Below are 27,525 nucleotides of genomic sequence, written 5' to 3' on the forward strand. Positions count from 1 at the left end.
CCTAAAGCTGGGATTAATATCCCCCTTCCCTTCGCATGCCCCTAAAGACACCAAGCCTTAATACGATTCCCCCCCCCCCCAGGGGGGCTAGTTTATTACAATAACACACTGCAAAGCGTCCATAACAAAAATCCCAAACACAGTCCATTTATCACCTCCCCCCACCCTTTGTTTATGGGCCTGAAAAGCCCACTATCGGTAATCCATCAATGTAGCATATACTATACAGCATCTCTTCTTCACTCCTCTCCTGTTCATCTGCCAGGGTGCCCGAGCCCTTCCAGTTGCAGTACAGCCCTGCTCTTCCTAGCAGGAACCCCCTACAGTCACTCTGCTGGGAGTCCATCCTCACCAGGGAGCACCCCTCACTCCCCCATTCCATTAACCTTTGCCAGGTTGGAGAGATGGCAGCAGATTAAACCCCTCTGCTGGTGCCCTGCCTTTAGTACTCTCTGCTCTTTGGCTGGGGTTCTCCAGCTTACAAGTCAGCAGGTAATGCCCTCTGCTGCTCAGGGACTTTTAGCCCTCTAGCTCAGGGTGGTCAGACACCTACGACACCACCACCCCGCTATTCTCCTGCCTTCCAAGAACCACCCACTTCCCTGACTCTAGCTCATCCTTTATAGCCCCAGGTGCTGCCCCACCCTCTTAATTGGCCTATCTGGGACCACTTGTACTGGCACAAAGGCACAGAGCCTACTTCAGGGAAAGGGGCCAGCCACCTGATGGTGATATAATCAGCCTGCACCATTTAGGTCCTGTCATGGTCCTGTCTTTGCAATTCACCATAGCTGAGCACTCAGGAGGGTGACAAGAGGCAGCAGATTATAAAGACGAAAGTTTACAATATATTTGCTCAGAAACACAGCTTGAAAAGCACCTATCGTTAAATACAGCCGTCTGACAGCAATGGAAGAAAACATTTTAAAAGGGCCAGGAGTGTTGAGGATTTTTTTTAAAAAATGCCACATTAGCTGGAGTTGTTCTTTAAAAACATCTTACCAAATGCCCAGACATCTCTTACAGAGCAAGCACTTTCATAATGCTCCCTGAACCACATTTTTATCAGCCACATGCGTGATGATGTTTTGTGGTCTGTTGGCAACACATATGGCAGCAACGGTAGCCCATAGAGCTAGTATTACTGCTAAATAAAATAAATGCTAATGCAAGGACCCTACCTGGGAATAGTGTGTTTAAGGGGGGATGTTTGGCCAGAACACCACCAGCCAACCACAGGACCGTGAGTTAACACTAGCTTTTGGATATTTTAGCAACATCTGCAGCTGTCTCTCCACAAAAGTGCCATGGCAATCAATTGAGGTTATTAATATACTAATCTGTGGGAGAAGGGCACCCCAACATTAGTAGGGTGAGGAAATACAAATAAAGAAACCCCGACTGAATATGCATTAGCCATAGTAACATCAGTGTAATATATTATAAAAGTTGTATCCCAGCCTGTGGGCAGGAGGAGAGAGAAATGTAGCCCTTGGGAGGTGCCAGTGGTGATAAGGAGGAAGATACTGGCTAACATTTCAGGTTGTTTTGCAAGGGCTGGTGAGAGTATATAGCTAGTCAGCGCTACATTCTGTAGTATGTCTAGGTATCGTGCGCCAGTAGAGTGTTTGTAATTTAGCTAAATGTATTAATGAACTATTACAAATACAGACGTGTTCCTAAAGTGTGAGTGTTGCAAATGTGCACATCAGAGTTCCCAACTAAATAGTAATTTTAATAATACTGGGCCTAATCTTGAGACAAGAGCCTGTCAAACCTCAGAGTGATAACTGGGAATTCTTACATAATCACTATAATTATTTACGATTCATAGAGCTACATAATGTGGTAGAAGACCTTTGAATTGCTACATAAATGCCTAGAATTTGATTCTTAGATGTGGTTTCACTCTTCAGACTGAACGGGAAGCAAGGCATTGGCAGCCCCTGGAGGGCTGTGCGTGGGTGAAACACACTAACAAGAAAGAGCAATAATAAGGGAAAAACAATACCAGCCCAATGTCTCCCTGGAGTGTCAATAGATATTTCTAAACCACTGTGGCAATGCCTGTAGACAAACACTGAAGAAAGTATGCAGAGACCTTGAGAGGGAAAGTACAAAGCCAAAGAGAGGAGTGTGTGTGTGGGGGGGAAGGATTAGAAATAATTCCAGCAATGTGGATTTTACAGCTGCTTCCCACAACAAAAATATTCAAGGATTGAGTAAAATTTTTTTTACATTCAAGGTATAATGGCCTGTTCTGAATGGGTAGTGCTGGTATGAGCTTTATGCCTTAGGTTAGCCCCACATGTTACAAAACAACCCCTCTGAGAGACAGCTGAGGTTCCCTGCCCCTTCTCCCAAATCATGTGGGATTTCTATGGGTGCTGCCCTTGGCATCCAGCCCACTGAGTACTTTGTGGAGGGGTATATGGAGTACATTAAGGAATAGACTAGATGGCATGTCAGCCAGTGGAGCTCAATAAAGAGCGGATTACTGGAAAAGAAAGCCACTAAATAAATGCTGCACTTCCATAAAGATTAATAACATAATTGCGTGCTTTATTGATATACACAGTAAAGCAGTATATAATACAATAGTAAGGCATATATTTGGTGAAATTTGATATGTTGTGAAAAATGCAGTAAAACTGAAGTTTATAAAAAAATTAGTAAATGTTACAGTGTTGGTGTTAAAACACAATATTTTATGATACCCAAGGAATAAACCAGTACTGAGTAACAATGAAATAACATGCCATATGATATTTATGTAGTCAGTTACAATGATTATGTTTTACAGTTTAATACTTTGTGGTTATAAGGAACATGAAATAATTCCCAAATTATGCTTAAAAAGCAGCAATAAAGCTCTCAACTTTTTAAATATTTTTAACAGATTCACTCCAAAACTAATGTCTAGAAAGTAAAAACCAACCAAAATAAAACCCTGATGAAAGCAATCGTGCAAGCCATTTACCTCTGATTTTTTAAAGAGGTTTAACTTACAAGCACAAAAAAAGAAAGAAAAACAAATCCATTCCCTTATATCTTGATTTGAACTTTCCTGAAGAAAGGCAATCAGAAGCAAACAGGGTACCCACTGTAAATAAAGCTTTTAAAGAGCTCTTTATCATGAAAGTGATCTGGGTTTCTTTTTAATGTATTAGTATTAAATGATGAGACCGGTTCACACAATGGACAAGTGGTGACAATGTAACATCTGTACGTAATTGTCAGGAACACCACAAAACCAAAGTGAGGTAGAAATAGCATGACTAGCCATGTTCAATGTTAACTAGCATTCAAAATAAAATAAAATCTCTCTCAACTTTTAATTACACTTCGTACAAGAAGAGGTAACAGATTTTTACCCTTGCAAAGTAATGTAAGTCAGATGGTGTATTTCTATGTGTTATAAAAGGAAATTAAAAGCTGATAAAAGAAAATGAAATGGTAAAGCTTTTGCTAACAGCACCTCACACCCCAACCTACCCTAATGAGTTGCTGTTGAACCGTTTAATCTATTTTCTGTTCTCCCTCTCCCAAGTCATTGTGAATTGTGCGGTATTACTTGCAGAAAAAATGGGGAAGAACAAAATACTGAGGGGACAAGGGTGGGGGAGGGAGAAGAACCTTGTTTTGCTGATGAACATTTCATGGAACAGTGTGGCACCTTCAACTGCTTATCATACAGGAACAGTAGTAATTCTTTTACACTGCCCCCCAAAGCTTTAAAGGCCGTGACTCCTTGGAACTTGCTGCCACAAGGGGTTGAGATAGATATTGTGGATGTGTTCACCCCCCCCGCCCAAAGATTGGGTAACTTTATGATCATTAATAACATTGGTAGCTATGCAATCTATGATGATATATGAACAATCACTTCGTGCTTCTAGGCAGAAGCTGATCAGCAGCAGGGGGCCAGTAAGGAATCTCCTTCCCTCCACCTACAGCATCTCAGAAAGGTGGCATTATGGGTGGGGAGGAAGCATATCAAACTTCTGCTGAAACATCATGTGCTGGCGCTGCCAGAGGCAGGGTACCGGACAATAAGGTCCAAAGGTTTAATCCGGTAAGGCAATTCCTATGTTTCTTTACTACAACATTCAGGATTTTAGTCGGCAGAAGAAACAGCTGGAGTATAGGATATTAATTAGATTTACAATTTATTTTTGCAAGCTCTGAAGAGAGCATTGTCATGTAATGTGCTCTTTCATTTCATTATTGCAGACTAGCTGGATGATTCATGTAATCCTTAATTTTATCTGGAAAGAGGTGGAAAAACTACCTCAGTTGGAAGTTAAGAAGCTTTTTTTAAGCCAACCTTAGTCAGACAAAAAACAACGTGAAAGGTAAGTCAGTTGTTTTGGTGTTGCTGCAGAAAATACTTCCTTTGCTAAGCAGGGAAAAGAACACAGAACATGAATACATCTCTGGTACAGTTACAGAGCTGAAATGATACTAAATAAATGCATTGCCTCCATTTTTTTGTTGTTTTTTTTAAAGGGGGTTTCTATAAACAATTATTTTTTATAAAGCACACTTTAGTTTACAATCTTTCTTTATAACTGTTATAAATGTTTTTAAACAACCCGAAATGCGTTCCATATAAAGAAATGGCAAGTTATTTAGCTATCAAGATTTTACATTTAGTTTTCTTATAATTTTTGTACAATTGCATAGACGTGTAAAACCTGCCATTGTTAACAAAACAATAACAGACTTAGGAAACTACTGAAATCTACAGTATAGTACCACTACTCTTCACAAAAATATAGATTTGTTTTCTTGTAAACTCTTACAGTCTAATCCTCTTTGTTGTATGAATTTTATAAAAACCATGCGGGATGCCTGAAGTTGTAAAACACATCTCGCTATTCTAATGCCTTGTCATCAGTCATCACTGTAACTAAGGTTTCCATTGCTCTGCCCAAGTCATCTGCCATGTGGAAAAGGCTCCCTACATTGTGGCCTGAAAAATAAAAGGCAAAGAAAAGGACATTAATAACAGGGACAGGACAGTGAATTGTTATGAACATTACGTATAAGGGAAGTAGACACAGATCACTCTCCATGTATATCTCTGCACAATTTCATGCTGAGTACAACATGGAATATTGTACCTAAAAATCCCCACACTACAACACATATAAAAAGTCATTTGTGATAGTGTGACATTCATAGCACAATTGTTAGAAGAGCTCGGTGAATCTTGCAGAAAACGTCACAACCAATACTGGTTTGAATTTGTACAGTAATGCACTTTGGCAATGCTCCATGTGCTCGCTTTCCAAACACGTACAAGTGCTCGAGTCGTATTGGCAGGAATATTCATGGCAAGCAAATTTCAAAGTCACATGCATAAGTATCCACATAAACCACATTTTAGATTTGCACATGTATTAAATGGGTGCTGGAAGTGCTTGATCACTCATCCGATCAGTGAATAAAAAACAACCAGACCAATCATAACTAACACAGATTGAGTAGGGAATAATCCAAAGTCAGTTAGGGTATGTCTGCAAATAAAAATACGTGGCTGGCCTGTGCCAGATGACTTGGGCTTGGGCTGCAGCCTGAGCTCTGGGATCCTCCCACCGTTTAGGGTCCTAGAGTGGAGGCTCTAGCCCAGTGTTTCTCAAACTGGGGTCGCTGCTTGTGCAGGGAAAGCCCCTTGGTGGGCCAGGCCGGTTTGTTTACCTGCCCCGTCCGCAGGTCCGGCTGATCGCGGCTCCCACTGGCTGCGGTTCGCTGCTCCAGGCCAATGGGAGCTGCTGGAAGCGGCGCGGCCCGAGGGACTTTCTGGCTGCCGCTTCCAGCAGCCCCCATTGGCCTGGAGCAGCGAACCGCGTCCAGTGGGAGCCGCGATCGGCCGGACCTGCGGACAGGGCAGGTAAATAAACCGGCCTGGCCTGCCAGGGGATTTCCCTACACAAGCGGCGACCCCAGTTTGTGAAACACTGCTCTAGCCCAAGCCCAGAAGTCTACATTGCAATGAAACAGCCCCTTAGGCTGAGCCAGCTGGCATGTGCCAGCCGTGGGTGTCTAACTGCAGTGTAGACATACCCTTCAAATCAATGTGAATCAGGCCCGAGTCTAAAACTGTTTGTGATCCAACTAAAGGATTAAGAACAATTCACAACTACATTTCCTGAATCCTTTCAAATAAATTTATTCAAGGAAACTGCCATCGGTTTGTGGATACTCCACTAGCAGCAAAAGAGGCTACATTTATCAGATACATTATTTACTGTGGTTTATTTGCTCAGCTCTAGTCACTGGTATCAAGGGGAGATCCTGAAATATTATCACTTTTGGTTATACATCTCAGATGGTTTATGTCATTACGAGAGCTACTTTCATGGCATTTTAACTTTTTATTAACCAATAACTAACTACTACTTTATATTAAAATCAGACAAAGATATGCTGAAATAGCATGAAGAGTTTGAGTCACCAAGAACTCCGGTGGTAGAAAGTCTGTTCAGAGAAGCGTTACAACAGGATGTGGCACACAGCAGCACCCAGAGTTGCTTGGCACAGTCCACAAAGTGAGAGGAGTCAGTCGAGGATAGGACAGGACCAGGACACTCAACACCTCTCATCATCCTGGTCCCATCAACTAGAGCTTCCCACCCTAGTGGATGGAATTTCTGCACTGATGCAGGGGATATATTTTGCACTTCCCCACTCAAGTGGAGTAAATCAAACTCAAAGAACAGATACTAGGAGTTAAGATCAGACTCTTTCTTTAAACTGTTGTGCCTAAATATTACAGTATATAGATAATCATGCACTGTTGACATTTCTGCGGTACCAAGATGGTAGAGCTGAATTAATTAAAACTTGTGGGACAGAAACTTTAAAGTAAATCATTTAAATTCATTTACTGTGTAAAGGAATCAGTTCAATGCTCATAAAAGTGAGGGGCTAATATCACTTGCTTGAACCAATCATAACACAGCCAAGTATTTATGTAAACTTCCCCACACAATCCTGGCAATGCTCCTCTAGCCTAACCGCTACGCTACCTCAGCTATATTGCCATCGTTGGCCTCCTGAGCAGATTCTACCAATGCTGCGGCTTTGGGATGTTCACAGTGGCAATTAGGAAGAGAACGTTAAATGTATTCTCATTGGTGATTTTAATTTAAATTAGATAAAGCATGAGGGAGAATGAGGCAGTGAGCAATCCCGCAAGATGTAAAGAGTCAGGATAAAATGAACAATTCACCCTCCTTTCCCTGTTCAGTCTCTCTCTTTTGCTTTTGTGAAAAAGACCAAAGGATGCTGCTCTATGCTGCGGAAGGCAAAATACAAACTTTAGAAACAACAAACCTAAAAGTGGGACTAGCGGGCTTACACAATTGATAATTGGTATTAAGAGGCTTTCAGCTGTAAGTAGACAGTTCAAATCCAGCTAAGTCAGTAGTGACCAAACATCATCATAATCTAACTGCTATCTTGTGGCCTCCATGAAATAATATTTGCAGTCTCTGTCCAGTTCCTGGTACCATTGTAAATTGGCACCCTTGCTTTATGTTGACCAGCGACATCAAAGACTGAATGGCCACGGGGCACAAGCTAACATGTCACTGCTGGCACTGATCCTTTTACAACAAGGCTAGTAATTATAATAAGGGCTGTGTAAGGAAGTTTGCAACACTGCCTCCTTTGCTGTGGATAAATAAAAGATTTCAGCCTCCTGGACTATCCATGCGGCACCTTTCACAAGTTACACATTCACACTTCTAATCTGAAAAATTAGGGTATTTTTTCTTCACTCCCTACCTATGCAAAAACAGCAGAATCATTTTTGCTCAACCTTCTAAATAAATAAATATTGATATAGATAGATCTAGCTCTGGTGGATTTCAGTACTGGAAAATTCAGCCTAAAAAGGGAAAGTTTGAGTAAGTCAAAAATGAGTAAAAAACACCTTTTGAAATGAAGGTGCTTACATAAAAAGAATGACAGCTGTCACTATGTGCTCCGCCTTTCTGACACATTTATATGCGTATGTATGGCATGGTATAAAGGTTTTATTGGCGTACATTTGGACTGACCTGCATAATCTGAAACAGTCCACTGAACTCTTCAGTCCTGCAAGCTACTTTCAACAGCCTCTATTTTAGTCTTTAAGGCACCTATCACAAAATTATTTCTTCACCCACATCTACCCCAAACCTTGGACTCGGAGGGGCCGAAAATTATAATGGCCAAACATCAATGAGTGGCAATATTAAAACTGTCAGTGATCCCAGAGTCACACTCAGCTATCTTGTGATCTGCTATCACTAGAAACAATTCTGGGATTCCCGTTTTTCAAGTGATATAACATCATTCATTTCTAGCCCTGGCAGACCAAGATATCAGACCTTAAATCCCCAATTCCCTGGATTTATGGAAAAGGTATTTTAGATCCTTTTTAGAAATATTTAGTATTTGTTCATACTATTTTTTCTGTCATTCAGAGCTCTGGTAACTAAGGCAACCTGATTTTACAGGCAGAGGATGAGCAACAACAACATTAATAAAAAAAAATAACAATAAAATATTTTCTAAACTGTGGCATAAGCAAACATAAAATGTAGCATAATGAATGAGTTATACAGGCATCCAAAATGAGGGCCAATAAAACCTTTATGCATCTAGACGCTACCTTGTATTCTATATTATATCCAAATAGTATAACAATAGTGCAATAATTTTTTTAATTGCTGCTGCTGTACTTTTGGGATTATCACAACTACTCCTGTGTGTTTGGAGCCAAGAGCAAGTTATGTAGGTCATCCCATATAAGTGGCAATAACAAAAACTTTCTCCAGGATGGTATATCATGACATATTTTTTGTTGCGGCCACTCCATTATTTTTAAAGCCACTTGCTGTGTTTCAGTTTTTGATCTCCCTGTGGTCCCCTCCCCCGCACTTGCTAGTATGGTATATTAGCACTGAAAGTACATTAGAATTAGTGATGTAATTTCTGTGGGTGGAGATTAGCAACATCTACAAGAAAAATAAAAAGTACCTTAACAGAGGAGTAGCCTGCAAATGTACTATCTGCCCTGAGTAAAGGAGGGCCTGTCACTGCCCAGACTGAGTGGTGATTCAGATTCACAATCCTGTCCTCTCCCCCACTTGTTCAGGATGGGGGAGTAAATTACTGCACATCTTTTCTGCATCATTACAGCTCATTCTTCCAGATCCTCCCACTCTGTGTCCCCTTGTTCATGGGGTGAGGGTGGGGGAGGTAAGAGGTGAGTAGCCCTTGTGGTCCTCATCAGCTGCAGGCCCAGTTCCAATCCAAGTAGCCCTTCCTTAACCATGCTGGTGAGAAAGGCAATGTGGGTGTGCGGGGTGTTTATTCTCTCAAGACCATTGGGATTTGAGAACAATACAAGCATGGCTTTCCTGGCCATATGTGCACTACATATGGGTGTGTGCGTCATCTATAATGCCTATACCAGGAGGACTGTTGTTACACTTCTGTTGTATTCTTGTTTACTGGAACCACCTGAAATACAACATTCTATATTCCTTATTAAGATGCAGGAAAAAATGCTGGCCCAAAAAACATTTAATAAATGAAAACAGAACAGTCTAAACCAGGGTCTCATGTAGGATTATTATTATTTTAATATAATTGAGCTGTCAAAGACATCATTAATTCCACTTTCTTTTTTTGTAACATCACATTAAAGACAAAAAAGTTTCTCAGTGCTAGTGACTCTGCAAGGATGAAAAAACATTGTTTAAAAACATCACAATCAGCTTCAAAATGTAACAGAGGAAAAAGAGACATGGAAAGTGTTAATTTAATCTAGTCTTGTACAAATGGAGTGAACAATAATACATGTGTACTTGCCTTGAAAGCAGGACAACAGTATATTTCTGTAGACACTAACTGCATCGTTTCTAGTCACATACAGCATGATATGTACCGTATCTGCTGAATTTGCTTTAGAGGCTGTATTGGAATTAAGGCCCCCGGGAGAGGATACAGTAATTGAATATCAATCTTGCACTGCAGCTTGTTACAGAAATAAATGTGCAGTGTTCAGACTCTAAAGACAGGCCAGAAAGTAAATTAAAAAACCCCAAACACAATACTGTCTGTATTTCAGCAGTGCAAATTTCTAACCCCGGGCCTCAATCCCTGTTGGTGGGTCAGATTCAGATTGAGTAGCATCTTGAAATCAATGGGACTACTCACAGAGTAAGGCACTACTCAACACAAGTAAGAGGAACAAAATCTAATTGTGTTTTAATTGCAATCTGGCTTCACACAAATTGACTGACATGTAAACCTAAAGCGATACTGTAACTAGACAGAGAAATATTTTTTAGCATGCAGACTTCATGTACATGTGGTCTGAGTAAGAGAAGATCGCTCTTAATCCTGCCAATTGCTGAGCACCCTTAACTCCCGCTGAGTTGAAACAAGAGTCGAGGGTGCTGAACATTTCCTACTTTGTAGGATTAGGCCAGTGGATTTTCAGTACTTAGGAATTGCACACTCTCTAAAGCCAGGGCAGTGGCAGATTTTTTAAAAGCTATTACACACACACACAACCTGCATTTTGTCTTTGTTAATGATGTATGGAAATATAACCAAAGCCAAAGAAAATCAGCATCAAGGGCCTGTTCTGCTCAAATGGAGCCTAATCATCAGTTCTTAAGGGCCATTAATTAGCAGAATTGAATACCAAATCATTTCCATAGAATTTTTAAACAGGTGCAATCTGCTTGATGAAGTGTCAGATACTCTGCTGATGAACAAGTTAATAAGCAAGCACCAGATATCTCCCTTGAGGAAAGGCTGATCTACAGTGAAGTGGTTAGTCACCGATATAGCTGTCCAGTGCAAATGGCTGTACAAGTGCAGCTCACCCCAGGGAAACTGTACCAGTGCAAATCGCCATTTACGCCAATGTAGCACGGTCAGCCACAGTGGTGTAGCTACTCTGGTGGCTCCCCCCCCACCAGCCCAGTGTAGATGCAGTCTGAGTATGTCACTATTAGTCTCTCCCCATTGCAGGTACAGTAACATCCCACAGTTAGGCCACTTTTTAAATTCCTGATTCGTTCATTCTAAGCACCTTCCGTGCATGATTTTCTGCAAGTTCATTTCACAGCTGTGATTACACTAAGGTAGCTTCTGAATATTTTATCTTTCATAATCATTTCATTGGGCATTTCATCTTTCAAACATGAGGCCTTTAGGAGTGCAAAGAATAGCTTAACAATAAAAAAAGTTCACTAGAAATACTTAAAAAGGTAATATGACAACACTGCACAAAACATTTTCACTCCAGTAATAGGCAGAGAAGTATGAATTCTGAAAGCTCAGAGCATTATAAAAAGCCATTTTTTTCATCAGACTGATCATTTCTAGAGCACACAGCAAATACCTTTATTCCTTTATATAACTGAATGCAGCACTGTGAAGTCGGTGGATGTTAGGAGCATTCCTTATTGTGCAAAACTGAATTTGCAAATTAAAAATAAAAAGTGTGAGTTTTTCATACCTCTCAACCTTCAGTATTCTAAAGGAAAAACCTATTTACCTTGATTCTATAGATATCTATAAAACAATTCTGCCTATGGACAGGAACAGGCCAATGACAGATTATGACTTCTGATCATGTGTGTCACATAACGACTTTATTTTAATATAGTCTCATCTTCTGTCATCTCCTGAGTTTCCATCTTTGTCGGGCTTGGAAGTGAGGCACACTCCTGTTCTAACATTTTCCCCATTGAAAGTTGAGAGGCATTGTATATTAGAGCACGCTTGTGGCATGCACTCAGGAAAACAAAACAAAAACAAATAAGCTACACAGCTGCCACACAAATGCTGGACACAGAGAGCAAGATGCCATGGCTTCTGTTTGTCACAGTGAGCCTGAATCTCACTAACCTCTCTTACTGGCTTTCCGGGGGCATTTCTTCCTTTAGTAACAGACAAAGGTAGCAGAAAGGAAAGAAAAACAAAACCACAAATAAATCAATAGTAGTTTATACTGACAAAGACACTTCAGCCTCCACTTAGGAATTTAATACAGGCATAATATAATAATAAATCTAATTTTTTTTAATAAAGTGAAGGACTACAGTGCTTTTAACACCACTGGCAATTGAGTGTTGATCAAATCAAGAGTAAATATAAAAATCCTTGCTTATTGCTTTTAACATAGCCAAGTATAGAAGTAGTTATGAAGTCTACTGAAATCAGCCAAATATAACCTTCCACAGAGGAGAGGAAGGCAGTGATGTTCTAAATCCATTTTCTAAGTGAGCAATATGATTATATTGATTTCAAGTATTCCTACTAGCTAACATTTGTGCTAAAATCTTCTCTCTCTGACTTCATAATTAATGCACTCAGACTTTACGGAGTTTATTCTGCTCTGAATATCCCACTTTTGCACCTAAAATAGAAAGTTACCCAATTGCCACTCTAATGCATTCTTGTACACATGTTAAAGATGAATATTTTGTGTAACATCAAGACATTGGTGTGCATTTTGGGAAGCTTACTAAGAACACAAAGAGGCTGGGTGGCAAGAGAGGGAAGGAAAGGTAAACTTTTTCAAATGGAGATGAAGCAAAAAGGATTTAGGAACTGACCAAGAATCAAGCAGGTTTCTTATAGACTTTGGAATGTAATGAAATATCTGAGAAATTAGATGTGGCTTTAACTTGCATGACTGCCTTTACTCAGGGGATGAAAGATCTCATTCACAGGCCTTGGTACATATTTTTGCCTGGACAAACTTCTCTTGAATGATACTCAAGCTGTCCATCAATATGAGGCACCCTGTCCTTCTCAACCACACAACCTCTGTCAATAAAATATATACACCCTGGTAATGTGAAGAACTGTTCTACTGTTTACATTATCAATGCTATGTTGTTGTTGTTATTATTTGTAGTATTGTAGCACCTAGCCGGGGACCAGGATCCCACTGTGCTGAGCACTGTAAAACACAGAACAAAAGGGGGTTGCCCTAAAGAGCTTACAATTTAGGTATGCAATGTTGGTCCCAAAATATTACAGAGACAAGGTGCATGAGGTAATATTTTTTATTGGACCAACTTCTGTTAATGAGAGAGACAAACTTTCGAGCTGCACAGAGCTCTTCTTCTGTGTAAGCTCAAAAGTTGTCTCTCTCAACAACAGAAGTTGGTCCAATAAAAGATATTACCTCACCCACCTTGTCTTTCTACAATCTAGATACAACACAAGAGATACCAGATGAATACAGAACTACAGGGGAGTACAAGGAAACAACAAGACAACACCGGTACCGGGCAGGCAGTGATTTTGACATGCCAGCAGCTTAACCATTACTGAGTTTTTTGCAGGCATCACTGGAAAGATGATTTTTTTAAGGATGGATTTGAAGGAGGATAATGAGGTAGCCTGTATACAATGAAATGTAAACAATGTGTACTAATTTCTCCTCAGATGCTTTCTTGATGCCCTGTCCCCACACAGCAAAAGGTAGAATCCATGTTTATTTTATAAATCCACATTCAAATACACTAGTCACAAAGTCTCATCCAAAAAACTCCCCAATCCTGAAAGCTGACTGGCTAGCACAGACCTATGTGTTTTGGGGCCAAAGTCATCATAAATATTGTATTTAAACTTTCCAAAAAGAGGTGCAGTAGCTGCATCTCAACTACCATGCAGAACTCCAGCTTACATAAATTAAGAGGTTCACATTAGGGCCTGCAAGCTAATGTACTGTAGTAAATTCCAGAGGCATCAGTCACAACCAGGGCCCCAGCTGTGCCATGTAAAACCAAACATGAAGGTATGGTCCCCCAAAGTGCTTACAATCTAAATCTTGCAAAGACTTATGTATGTGTTTAACTTTATGGACTGTGTTTAGTCCCACTGAAGTCAACAGGACTACTCATAGGGTGTAAAATTAAGTACATACATGGGTTGTCGCAAGATTGAAGCCTAAAATACTAATTATTAATTGTGTCACGTAAAGAATAAAGGGAAAAAGTCAAAAAGTCAAATAAAATAACAGCACCCTTAATGACATAAGCTTGGATTCTTCTGGACATTTTCTGAGAAACAGTAAAACTCAGATCACTCCCAAACAGCATGCCCAATTCTAGTCTGTCTTCTCAGCAGTCATTCTAAGAACGAACCGGAACACACTTTGTTTTCAAAAATGAAGAGGGAAAGAATTTTGTTAATAATTATGGTAAGCTGAGTTTGTAACTAATAGAGTTATAGTGCAGATTTACATTTTTATGTGCAACAAGCCAAGTTATTGGCTTACCATAGTTTAAGACACACTTTCCCCATCCCACCTCCAAAATAAAATAAATTCTAGCCTTGAAAAATGTTTTCAAACAGTATTACTATCAAGAGAACACTTTTTTGCACTTCACGTGAAATTCATTAATATATTCTCAAGCAATTTCATCATGGCCTGATTATGTATTCAAAGGTGGAAAGCAACCTCAGGTCCCACTGAAGAAACAGTGACAGAGGCTCAGCCAGTACTGCACTGTGCTATCATCAGGGACTCAAGTATTGGAAAGACCTCAGGAATCTCGCTCCCTGGGGCTAACTGAACCACAGGCGTCATGGGGAAGGTTCAGCACCTGGCATCTTTCTGGATGCTGGCTGGAGTGGGCAGAAGCACCCCTTTCCTGGTCTGAGTTAGCTGTGAGATTCACTGCTTATGGTGGCTGAGAGAGTTCTTCCACTGATTCTGTAAAATGTGGAAAGGAGAGTTTGAACAATGATGCCAGTGCTTTGCTGACTAAATACAGAAAATTATAGGATACATTTTCAGTGCTGGAAGTAGGGATTTAGCTGCACAACTTATCAGTATTCAAGCATAGCTAATGCACTGCTGAAAGTGTGTTTGTGTGTGTGTGTACATAAAAGTGGGATAAAAAAATAAAAGCAGACTTGCAAATGATAAATCTATTTTCAATGCCATTTTTTATTTATTGCCCTGAGCTCACCATAATTCTTCTAAGTAAGCCATGCTAGGCGGCCTTTTTATTAAATGGTATCTTGACAAATTAATAAAGCTGAATTTTGACCCCCAAAAAATCATTGTAATTTACAACTGGGTTTATGTTCTTCTAAGTACTTATATGACTCCTTTCACCTTACTATCTAAGCCCCTGACTGTGCACCATTGAAGTCCACAGAAACTCTGCCACTGAGTTCAGTGGGCTCAGGATAATGTTCTTCTGTGTTCATTCATAAACAGCATTTGCAAACCTTAGCTACAAAATACATTGTGGATCACAATGAGATTTGTTTTAAGTAGGTGCAGTTCTACTGACTTCAGTGGAGTTTCACCTGCTAAACACCAGGACTGAACTTGGCCCTTATTTTTAAAATCGCATATTGTTGCTGCTTCTTTGTCAAGCCAAGATCTCTATCTACTGTCAATAAACTCCTTGAAGACTGTGTAATTTGTGCACAAGTATAGTGTGAAAACATTTTCCTCTGTGGCCCATTATCTAGCAGGGCTAAATAAGCCACTGAGGTGGTATTTAATAGTACATTTCCTCTAAATGTCAGACCTCTGGCTTTGACATCTGTTTTGCGTTAGCATAACAGCTGTCTGAGGCAGCTGCAGCAGCTGTGAATTTGCTGTGAGCAGCACAGCAATGGGAACATGGATGGGAAACCTCAGATTAAAAGGAAAGGAAAATTCCTTAAGGACAGCAATCATCAGGTACTCAGCAGAAATTCCCCCTGAAGAAATTAAACTGCTTTCAGCACCAACCTTTGGCTCTTCAAGGAGCACAGAGTTCTTTCTGTACTGTTTAAAAACTGTAAAAGGTTAAATTAAAAAAGAAAAAGTTATAAAAAGCTATACAGGGACATCACCTACTTTTCCCAAGATCTACTTATTGAGACCTGAGCTATGAGACAGAAATATCCAAAACACAAGTCCTGATAATAATGGGAGACTTTAACTACTTTAAGCTATCAGGAACAGTATCCCCGATAATGTCACAGCTAACCTGGTGGCTGAACTTTGTGACTTTGTCCTCACCCACAACTATTTCACAATTGGGGACAATATATACCTTCCAAGTCAGCGGCACTGCTATGGGTACCCGCATGGCCCCACAGTATGCCAACATTTTTATGGCTGACTTAGAACAATGCTTCCTTAGCTCTCGTCCCCTAATGCCCCTACTCTACTTGCGCTACATTGATGACATATTCATCATCTGGACCCATGGAAAAGAAGCCCTTGAGGAATTCCACCATGATTTCAATAATTTCCATCCCACCATCAACCTCAGCCTAGATCAATCCACACACACGGTTCATTTCCTGGACACTACTGTGCTAATAAGCGATGGTCACATAAATACCACCCTATACCGGAAACCTACTGACGGCTACACTTACCTACATGCCTCCAGCTTCCATCCAGGACACACCACACGATCCATTGTCTACAGCCAAGCTCTAAGATATAACCGCATTTGCTCCAATCCCTCAGACAGAGACAAGCACCTACAAGATCTCTATCAAGCATTCTTAAAACTACAATACCCACCTGCTGAAGTGAAAAAAACAGATTGACAGAGCCAGACGAGTACCCAGAAGTCACCTCCTACAAGACAGGCCCAACAAAGAAAATAACAGAACACCACTAGCTGTCACCTTCAGCCCCCAACTAAAACCTCTCCAGCGCATCATCAAAGATCTACAACCTATCCTGAAAGATGATCCCTCACTCTCACAGATCTTGGGAAACAGACCTGTCCTCGCTTACAGACAACCCCCAACCTAAAGCAAATACTCACCAGCAACCACACATCACTGAACAATAACACTGACCCAGGAACCTATCCTTGTAACAAAGCCCGATGCCAACTCTGTCCACGTATCTATTCAAGTGACATCATCATAGGACCTAATCACATGAGCCATACCATCAGGGGCTCGTTCACCTGCACATCTACCAATGTGATATATGCCATCATGTGCCAGCAATGCCCCTCTGCCATGTACATTGGCCAAACCGGACAGTCTCTACGCAAAAGAATTAATGGACACAAATCTGACATCAGGAATCATAATACTCAAAAACCAGTGGGAGAACACTTTAACCTGTCTGGTCAATCAATGACAGACCTGCGGGTGGCTATTTTACAACAGAAAAACTTCAAAAACAGACTCCAACAAGAAACTGCTGAGCTGGAATTGATATGCAAACTAGATACAATCAATTTAGGATTGAATAAGGACTGGGAATGGCTGAGCCATTACAAACATTGAATCTATCTCCCCTTGTAAGTATTCTCACACTTCTTATCAAACTGTCTGTACTGGGCTATCTTGATTATCACTTCAAAAGTTTATTTATTTATTTTTTTCTCTTACTTAATTGGCCTCTCAGAGTTGGTAAGACAACTCCCACCTGTTCATGCTCTCTGTATGTGTGTATATATATATCTCCTCAATATATATTCCATTCTATATGCATTCGAAGAAGTGGGCTGTAGCCCACGAAAGCTTATGCTCTAATAAATTTGTTAGTCTCTAAGGTGCCACAAGTACTCCTGTTCTTTTAACTACCCAGGCATCTGTTAGAAATGTAATATGGCAAAACAGAAAATTTCCAATAAATTCTCAATGTTTTGGGGACAATTTTTTGTTTCAGAAAGTGAAAAAGTAACCAGAGGGTCAGCTATTTTAGACTTGATTCTGACCAACAGTAAAGAATTGATAGTGAATCTGAAGGTGGAACAAATTATTAAACAATCCATTTGTAAGCACCTGGAGAATAATAAGGTTATAAGGAATTGCCAGCATGGATTTGTCAAGAACAAATCATGCCAAACCAACCTAATTTCCTTCTTGGACAAGGTTCCTGGCCCAGTGGATACAAGGAAAGCAGTAGATGTGAAATATCTTGGTTTTAGCAAGGCTTTTGATCACAGTCCCACATGACACTCTCATGAACAAACTAGGGAAATGTGGTCTAGATGAAAACATTATAATGTGGGTGTACAACTGGTTGAAAGACTGTACTGAAAGAGTAGTTATCAGTGGTTCACTGTCAGATTGGGAAGGCATAACGTGGGGTTCTGCAAAGGTCAGTCCTGTGCCCATCACTATTCAATATTTCCATTAATAACTTGGATAATGGAATGGAGATATGCGTATAAAATCTGCAGATGACACCAAGCCGGGAGGGGTTACAAGTACTTGGGACAACATGATTACAATTCAAAATGACCTTGAAAAATTTGACAATTGATCTGAATTCAACAAGATGAAATTCAATAAATACAACCACAAAGTGCTTCACTTAGGAAGGAAAAATCAAATGTACAACTACAAAATGGGAAATGACTGGCTAGGTGGTAATTCTGCTGAAAAGGATTAGGGGGTTATAATGGATCACAAAGTGAATATTAGTCAACAATGTGATACAGCGGCAAACAAGGCTAATACTCTGGGGTGAATTAACGGGCATGTCATTGAGGTAGTTGTCCCACTCTACTTGGCATTGGTGAGGCCTCAGCTGGTGTAGTCTGTCCAATTTTGGGTGCCACACTTTAAGAAAGATGTGGACAAACTGGAGAGAGTCCAGAGCAGAGCAACAAAAATGATAAAAGGTTTAGAAAACCTGAGCTGTAAGGAAAGATTTAAAACAAAAACGGGGCATATGTTAATCTTGAGAAAAGACGACTAAGGGAGGGACCTGATAGTCTAGAAATGTGTTATGGGCTTTTATAAAGTGGATGGTAATCAACTCTTCTCCATGTCCACTGAAGGAAGGACAAGAGGTAATGGACTTAATCTGCGGCAAGGGAGATTCAGGTTAGATATTAAGAAAAATTCTCTAACTATAAGGGTAGATAAGCTCAGGAACAGGCTTCCAAGGAAGGTTGTGGAATCCCCATCATTGGAGGTTTTTAAAAACAAAGTTGGACAAATATCTGTCAGGGATGGTCTAGGTTTACTTGGTCCTGCCACAGCACAGGGGGCTGGGTTTGATGACTTCTCAGGGTCCCTTCCAACCATGGCACCCTTCCAGGCCTGCGTTTCTATGATTGTATGCTTAGTTTTCTACATGTTGCAAGACTTGCTTTACAACAAAGGTGCTAAAATCTATTCAAAATAAATGCTACCAAGTTCTGATGCTCTTTTTAATACACCTGCTCACAATCATAGAAGTTAGAGATGGAAAAGTCATATTAAATCACCAGCCCAACTCCCTGCGACTGGGGATTTGTCCCTGTTATACATTTTATAATTTCAATTTTTGTTTTGGAAGTCACAAATAAAATCTTTCTGTTGCGAAGTTATTTCACAGCCTTATAGGAGCTCATTCTTAGGACACTTTCCTTGATATTTAGACTAAATTTTCCATTTTTAAACTTCACCCATGATTTTAACTGATACCTCCATGCAGCCCACTACATAAATTTGCCCCTTCCTTTGTGTTAAGAAAATTCATGTATTCCAAGATGGATGACGTAATATCTTTTATTGGTCCAACTTCTGTTGGTGACAGAGACAAGCTTTTGAGTCACACAGCGCTCTTCCTCAGGTGTGAGAAAGGTACACCCAGGGGTTACAGCAAAATGCAAAGTGGAAGGGATTGTTTAGCCCAGGGGTTCCCAACGCGGTGCTCGTGGGCGCCATGGCGCCCGCCGAGGCATCCATGTGCGCCCGCCTACTGGCCGCCAGACAAGCAGCCGCCGAAATGCCGCTGAGAAGCGGCAACGTCAAGAAGCGCTACCGCCGAAATGCCGCCGAATTTCGGCGGTGACACCTCTTGATGACGCTGCTTCACGGCGGCATTTCAGCGGCGACGCCTCTTGACATTGCCGCTTCACGGCAGCATTTCGGCAGCTGCTTGTCCAGCGGCCATGGTCCTCGGCGGCTAGTCGTCCGGCACCCGCCCACGGAAAAGGTTGGGGACCACTGGTTTAGCATAAGTAGTTAGAACATATTGTAAAGGACCATTCAAGGTAGAGTGGACTGTTAACACCTCTGCAGTGATAAGACAAAAAGATGGGATTAGTGGGCCCCTGTACCACATGTTGTGATAGGCATGTGTAGGATCCATGGATTTTGAAAGGTGTGTTGTGGGGAGTGTTAATCATTGTAGCAGGGGAGATATGTCTGCAGGTTTTGTCATACAGAAAAATGTTTTCTGTACTAAAACACTAATTAATATACTACAAATTACAGCATATCGCTGCTTGCAATAGGTTCTGTATATCATTTATATGCTGTCAGCTTTATTAATTAAGTTTGCTATAAAATTTATAGCAAAAAAATAAAATTAAAAACCCTTTTTACACTCCGTCAGCACAGAGTGGAATCTGAAATAGTGTGGTAATTTCCTATTTTAAATACAGGAAAATAACTACTGCAGCTTAAATAACACATTAATTGTTGACTTTTGAAATGTGACCACTGTATTCCAAACATGCTTGTATTTTCAAAATGATTATTCTTCAATTGCCATCAACTCTGATTAGGAAGTTTGCTACAATGAACAAGGACCACAGTCTTAAAAACTGGGTTAGGCTCATAAATTAATAGGTAGGACACACAAAGATATTTTCAGAGTGCTGAATACACACAAATGCCAATGAAATCAATGGGAGCCAGCAGCTTTGAAAATCAGGGCACTCTGTTTAGGTGCCTAAACGTGGACTTAGAAGCTTGTATCTTTAACAGGCTCTCTCTTTCTGGTGGCTAAACCATAGGTGCAATTTGGGGATGGATATAGTGCACACATATGCTCACCATGTTAAGGAGATCAACTTAGGTGAAAGTATTTTGCAGCGGATTTTCTTGGATAACGTTTTTCCTATATGATTCTATTTCCATTATCCATTTTCCCATTCAATTCTCCAACCTCCCTTCCAGAGGTGAAAGTACGCCGGACTGGACCAGCTTCTCCAGCGGTGATTTAAAGGGCCCAGGGCTCCAGCCGCTGCGGGGAGCCTCGGGCCCTTTAAATCACCGCCGAAGCCCTGCCGCCACTACCCCAGGCTGGGCTTGGGCAGGGGATTTAAAGGGCCCGGGGTTCCCCGCAGTGGCAGGAGCACCGGGCCCTTTAAATCCCCACCCGAGCTCTGCCGTCCCGGTGTAGCGGAGGCAGGGCTCCCGCGGTGATTTAAAGGGCCCAGAGCTCCGCGGCAGCCGGAGCCCCGGACCCTTTAATTCACCCCTGAGCCCCGGGGCTCCCAGCTGCCTCTGCAGCTGGTAGCTCCGGGGTGATTTAAAGGCCCTGGGGCTCCCAGCCACAGCCAGAGCCCCAGGGCCTTTAAATCTTGAAAGGCCCTGCCTCTTCTGGTTGAGGCCGCGCCTCTTCCGGTTGAGACCACGCCCCTGCTCAGGACTCCGGCGTACCGGTAAGTCCTTTAAGTTACTTTCACCTCTGCTCCCTTCACTTTCTACTGTTTGTAGCGGCCCTATCACATCACCTTATGAGGATTATTGGTTATGGTTCGCATGGCAGAGGTCCTTGCTTGGGATGAAGCAGGCACATCATCCTTTGGAGAAGGCACTTGGTGTGAAATTCATCTCCCTGTGCAAATGGTGTGCACAAAGCCTATGCACATCCACAAAATAAGGCAAAAGTGGGACTTCAGGTGGCATATAGGACTTATGGGGCTTCTCCACAGCAGGTGAATGTCAACCACTGTAGCTACTGTCCAACAATCATTCCATCTCCAATCCTGAATACAAGCAATTCTCTTGGCAGTAGAATGTTTTGTTCTGGCTCAGAAAAGACCTTTTCTTAAATAAAAAGCTTTAGAAACCATAATTCAAATAATGTGTGTGCTTATCTTCAGCAAACAAAGGGAGCAAACTTTAATAAAAACAAGAAAATTGAAAGGGGTGCTGTTGTCTCTACACACACACACACACACACACACACACTCTCTCACTCTGTACAAACTAGCAGCCATCTTATTTTGTCTCACTTTGAACTCGAACAGCGTGAGTTTGAAAGTTTTGACTCCAACTCTAATGTTATTGGGTTCGCAATCTTCTTAGAAAGAAGGAGAGAGAATAAAATACAATCAAACATACAGATTGAAAACCACAGAGGGACTGTGAAAAAAGAAACCAAGGGAAAGGGAAAAGAGGAAATTCTAAGAAAAAAAACAGATATAGAGTGTATATTGTTAATAGGGCACCCAGGAAGCTAGGTTAGATTTTTGGGGAGGTTATGATGTCCCTTATATATAAACACAGCTTCTTTGTAGCTAGTCTTAACAAAAACAACTGAATAATCTTGAGTGAAAAAAACAGAGAGAGAGACAGAAGTAGCTTATTTCTCTCTCACACACACACACACCATCTACTTATACACATGTACTTGTACTGTAAAACCTCAGAGTTATGAACACCAGAGTTACAAACTGACCACAAACCACATTTGGAACCAGAAGTATGCAATCAGGCAGCAGCAGAGAAAAAGAAAAAGCAAATACAGGACAGTACTGTGTTAAACGTTAACTACTAAAAAATAAAGGGAAAGCAGCATTTTTCTTCTGCATAGTAAAGTTTAAAAGCTGTATTAAGTCAATGTTCAGTTGTAAACTTTTGAAAGAACAGCCATAATGTTTTGTTCAGAGTTACGAACATTTCAAAGTTACACAAAATCTCCATTCCTGAGGCGTTCATAACTCTGAGGTTCTACTGTATATTATATTGCGTGATCTTTAAGGAAGGTATACCACCTCTTAACTGCTGATATATGCTTCTGGGTAACTGAAGCTTACCTCTTGTACTTGGGAAGGAATTGTTAAGCTGTTCCATCACCTCCTCCAACCCTGTGCTTGTGTCCTGGGGAGGGCTGAGCAGGTCATCCTCACCTTAAAAACAAATCCAAACCACGGCATTTACGTCACTGCAAAAACATCTGGTAAACAGATCACTATGGTACTTCCCCTCCCACCCATGTACCTTACGGAGGCAGGACACTTGAAATAAATCCTCCTGGCTAATATCCAGTCTAAATTTTAAGGGGTAATTTTGTCACCGAATGTTATATGCTTTCCATTTTAATGAAGCTGTGTAAAATCAGGCAAATCTGCATCTTAAACTTTAATTCATTAAAAGAATGCCAGGATTACTTGATCTGGGGGAAACGTCTGCTAAGAGGAGGGAGTTCATATAAATGATGGTCCTTGTTTCAGTTTTCCTCATTCCATTACTGGTACCAATTTTTGCTGTTGTGAGCAGTGCTGTTTGAGCAGCTCTCTAATGGTGCTGGCTTCATGTTAGGAATGCTTTGCCTAGCAGAGTAAATCTGCATCAACATTAATATTTCTGACAGTTTAATTGCATCAGATTGGTGCTCCAGGAACACTCAATTGTACTGTGAAAGGTTTTAAAAACAGTTCAAACAAAGCAAAATCCATATGTCCCTTTGAATGATTTCTATAATCTGATTATAAGGCAGAAACTTACTGGGAAGTTCAGAACCCTTCATCTTTACAGGTATTTTTACATTTTCTGATGTTTTCACATAACCAAATGCCATCTGCCCAATTGTACAGGAAAGGGTAATTTTGCTTAGTTTTTAATCTGAAGCCTAATAGCAGTAAAGTGCTTAAAAAGCAGAGTTTCTAAAAGGAGAATACACCTGGAGGGTTATCTATGAGAGTGAGATTCTCTCTTATTTGTCTAATCCCCCATTAAGACACAAAAGCTGCTTTGCCATCTGTAATAACCCAAGCAGAGATGCATCAGCATTTTGAAAATTATTTGAGCCTTTGTCCCATTTCACAAGTCCTCTATTATTAGTGTAGAATACACCTGGCATCTTACCTCACTGGACTTGAAAAAGCAATGCCACCTAAAGAATATTAATGATACCAACCCTCCCATTTTTTAGATACTCCATGTCAGTGAAATCTCTACTACAAGGACACGACAAAATCCAAGTCTTATAGCACTGCTTCTGTCAGGCTTAGTATGCATCTCGGCTTTGGACCCAGAAGGCTGTGGATTCAAGTCTTGTGGCAGGAATTATTTTCATACAAAATGTTGCCCCATTAGAGGTGTTGTTCTTTGAAAACTTAAGAAAACCAGAGTCACTTTTCCAGCCTCTGATGGATGTCAAGGTGGAAATTCAGAGCCAGATTTTGCCACTACTCAGGCTAAATACCTGAATCAGCCTGGATAAAGAAGGGAGAATCTGGCCCTAAAGATTCAAATATATATTTTCAAAGAATAGGGAATAATCCTATTGTGTTCTGGCCAACATTAATCACCTGAGAAAGGACAGGCACTAATATCCAAAGTGGTATTGTTAAGCACAGATACAAGTTTAGCTGTACATGCCCTCAAGATCAATATACGTTTATTTTATCTTAATGCTAAGTGCATTAGAAAACATTATCTAAAATTTACTTTTAACTTGTAGTTAAATATAGTTTAAAATGTATTTAAATAATTGTATTTAAATAAAATAATGAAACCGGACATCCTACAAGCAGCCCCCAACAACAACTAAAAGACTTCAACTGTATTGTAACAGTGAAAAGTGCTGCACATTAGCATAGCTAAAAAGATCCCATGTGATCTTTGTTCCAGGGTTCTGGAATGCTGCTTCACTGTGAAGTCTCATTATGATTACACTGAAATCGATTAAACATCTTACTGTCCTTCTACATTTTTGTCTCAGAAAACTAATTTAGGTCTAACAAATTATGTTAAATGGGAGTCATCTTTAGCAGGATGCACAATGAGAATCCATTTACTGTATGTTTGGCCTAACTAATGACACAACAAAGATCTATACATCTGTTAATAAGAAGGCTGGTAACTGCTGACTTTCTGGTTTTGCATCCATATGTTTAAGTAATAGATTTTATGGAAAAAGGGAAAACACATAGAAAGAAGTAATTAAATGGTCATGAAATGATTAAGCTCATCACAATTCAGTTCAGAACACTAATCTAAATCATATTAGTATGTCCGTAACAAATTTTGTATATAGTGCAGGGTAACTAAAGTAAGAAGCAAACAAGCAATTTCAGTAATAACCCCCCGCCCCCCCACCCCCGCCACACACACACACCTTTGCTCATTACTGTACTCTCCTCTCACCCCTAGTATTTAACTTTAAGATCACTTCAGCACTACACATTCTCTCAAAGGTACATTACTCCACACTGGTTATTGTAGGAGATCCCTACATAGTCTATTTTGTTGCCCCAATCATGCATTTGATGATGGTAGCATTACCACTCACAAGGCAGCAGAAGTCATCCAATATAGGGTAAATCTGTCACCTCCATTTAATTTAAGACTGACAACAAGTTCTGTAAACACATGCCCACCTCTGCGTCTGAACTAAATATGTTTTACAGTGTGATAGAGGAAAACATTAATTCCCCCAATTTAAAAAAAAAGAAAAATCAGCTTACTGCATTTTAGTTATCTGTACAAATCAGAATATTTCCAATAGCCTTAAAATTGTTTCTTTTGTGAAGCTATTGGTACTTTGAAGTCACCAAATTAAACCAGCTTATTGTAAGAATACATTGCTAGACAATTACTGCTTTACTTAAAATAATTCCGTTACTGGGTGTGACCTGGAGAGACAGACCCCCCCCCTTAGAAACCTGTCAGGGCTCCATGGGAAAGGCTGATGACTGCCTGGCAAGATAGGTATGCATATAAGCAGTTGATTCTTTTCAAAGTATGTTTTCTCTGTAATACTTTTGTTCTGAATAAATAATACTTTGCTTTATGAAGTCTGGCTGGTCATTGGTTAACCCTGTCACAACCCTTGGGAAAGAACAGGATAGCAGGTGCTGAACTAAACTCAGCTTTGCTCAGGTGATCACAGTGAATTGCAGAAATCTGCAGCCTTAATCTCCATTTTGGAGGGAGTGGATTGCAGGATCCTGTCCTGAGGAAGGTGATGACTAGAGGCCTGAAGCCTAAGTGGCGTATCCTCAAGGATGCCATGAAGGGTCCAAGGTGCAGTTACCTCAGGAACCACGACACTGGGCAATAAATATCTATCAGATAGGAAACTACAGCAGAAGCGTTACCAAAAACAAAAATACCAACCATTATTCACTGAAGACTATTGCTGAATAAACCTTTCTCCACAACCAATCATCATAAATATATTTATAAAAGCTACCAGGTGGGTTCTGCCTGTCAGTGGCCTATCACTCAGTTCTATTTATCTGAGCAATGGTACATTAAAATAAGATCACATCAATTAACCATGTGGGATGGTTGATCATTTTTTTAAATCACTTAGTCATAAGTAAGACTGTGTCTGTGTAAATCAGATTAGATCAAATTTATTAGCTTAGAGGTTATCTGAACAGCTTGCTTTAGCTTTTTCTTGGTACCTGTTTTTTCAAATACAAGCCCTGATGGAGCTTTCTGTTAGATGTCAAAATATCTGTGACATTGCACCATGGTTAAATACAAAAGCCTACATCATGATATACAATGGAGAAATAGCCAACTAAAGTCAATGCCCACTGCAAATGCCCACTGTTGTTTGTATTAACAACTGAATAAAATCTTTACTACCCTTAGCTAATTTTGTGGTGTCCTACACTGTAAAATATAAATATAAATCTCTCGTGACAGTTTGAACGTTGTCATCTTACCCATGGTTTCTGAAGTCTGGCTGCCGACTACGCGGAGAAGCATTGGCTGACTGCTATCTGACCTCTGTAAGGAGGTAGAAGGAGAAGACAGTGTTGTACCATTCACCTTGGAATCTGCCTGGGGCTGAGATATCAGAATAAAACATGGTGGTTATTCACAGCTGAACACATTTGAGCAAATTTTTATATTTCCATATTTTGTATATATTCCACAATGGTTACACAGCAATTTTATTCAATACATTTCAATGGGCTATGGATCCAAATTCTAAATTAAAAAAGATACTGCACTGCGTTCACACACCAGTGATCTTATCTTACCACTTGCAATCTACAGTAAGATCAAGTTCCTCTCTCTGACTACACTTCACAGATATCACTTCTTGATGTGCTACAGTTATTGATAACATTTCAAACTCTGCTTTGGAAAAATCATTCTTTAGCGCTCCAAAGAAAAAGCCTAAGGACTTACCTGTTCCAGCAGCTGCCTCAGCCGGTGCAGCTGTGACTCCAGCTGTTTGTTGTGATCCTCCAGAATCTGCATCCTGGCTTCCAGGCGGCCCTTGTGCTGTCGAAGCAGCTTGGCTTCTGCAATGAGCTCAGCATCACGAGGACTTTGGGGGGAGATGGGCATCATCTCAGGTGGGGATGGCAGTGGAGAAAGTCCTTTGTTATCATGTTGTTGCTTCAATCGGTCATATTCAGCCTGCAGGTTTCTGTTAATGTCAAAAAAAGGAAAGCCTTACCGTTACAAAGTAGAATAGTACAGCATATGCCATCCTCTGGCTATAGCAGGCAGAATGCACATCACACATATAACTATTAGGAATAGGCACACAGTTTGGGATTTAAGCCCATCCAAACCACCTGC

The 27,525-nt window shown here is 40.5% G+C and overlaps 1 protein-coding gene across 3 annotated transcripts in view; it reads right to left on the bottom strand.

Moving 5' to 3' along the window:
- Positions 1 to 4,661: 4,661 nt before the first annotated feature.
- The window catches only part of LOC112125929 (dystrophin-like), a 1,989,526-nt gene continuing 1,966,662 nt past the window's right edge, over positions 4,662 to 27,525 (bottom strand). For all 3 annotated transcript variants that reach the window (XM_026648920.1, XM_026648914.1, XM_026648910.1), the window contains 4 exons: positions 27,127 to 27,370; positions 26,655 to 26,778; positions 22,788 to 22,880; positions 4,662 to 4,975 (listed from right to left, as the gene is read on the bottom strand). In XM_026648920.1, coding sequence (XP_026504705.1) covers positions 4,878 to 4,975; positions 22,788 to 22,880; positions 26,655 to 26,778; positions 27,127 to 27,370 — 559 coding nt within the window. In that variant the 3' untranslated portion in view covers positions 4,662 to 4,877. The remainder of the gene's footprint in view (positions 4,976 to 22,787; positions 22,881 to 26,654; positions 26,779 to 27,126; positions 27,371 to 27,525) is intronic.

This window comes from Terrapene carolina, unplaced genomic scaffold (genome assembly GCF_002925995.2).
Source record: "Terrapene carolina triunguis isolate 2854851 unplaced genomic scaffold, T_m_triunguis-2.0 Scaffold22, whole genome shotgun sequence".
NCBI classification, from domain to species: domain Eukaryota; kingdom Metazoa; phylum Chordata; order Testudines; family Emydidae; genus Terrapene; species Terrapene triunguis.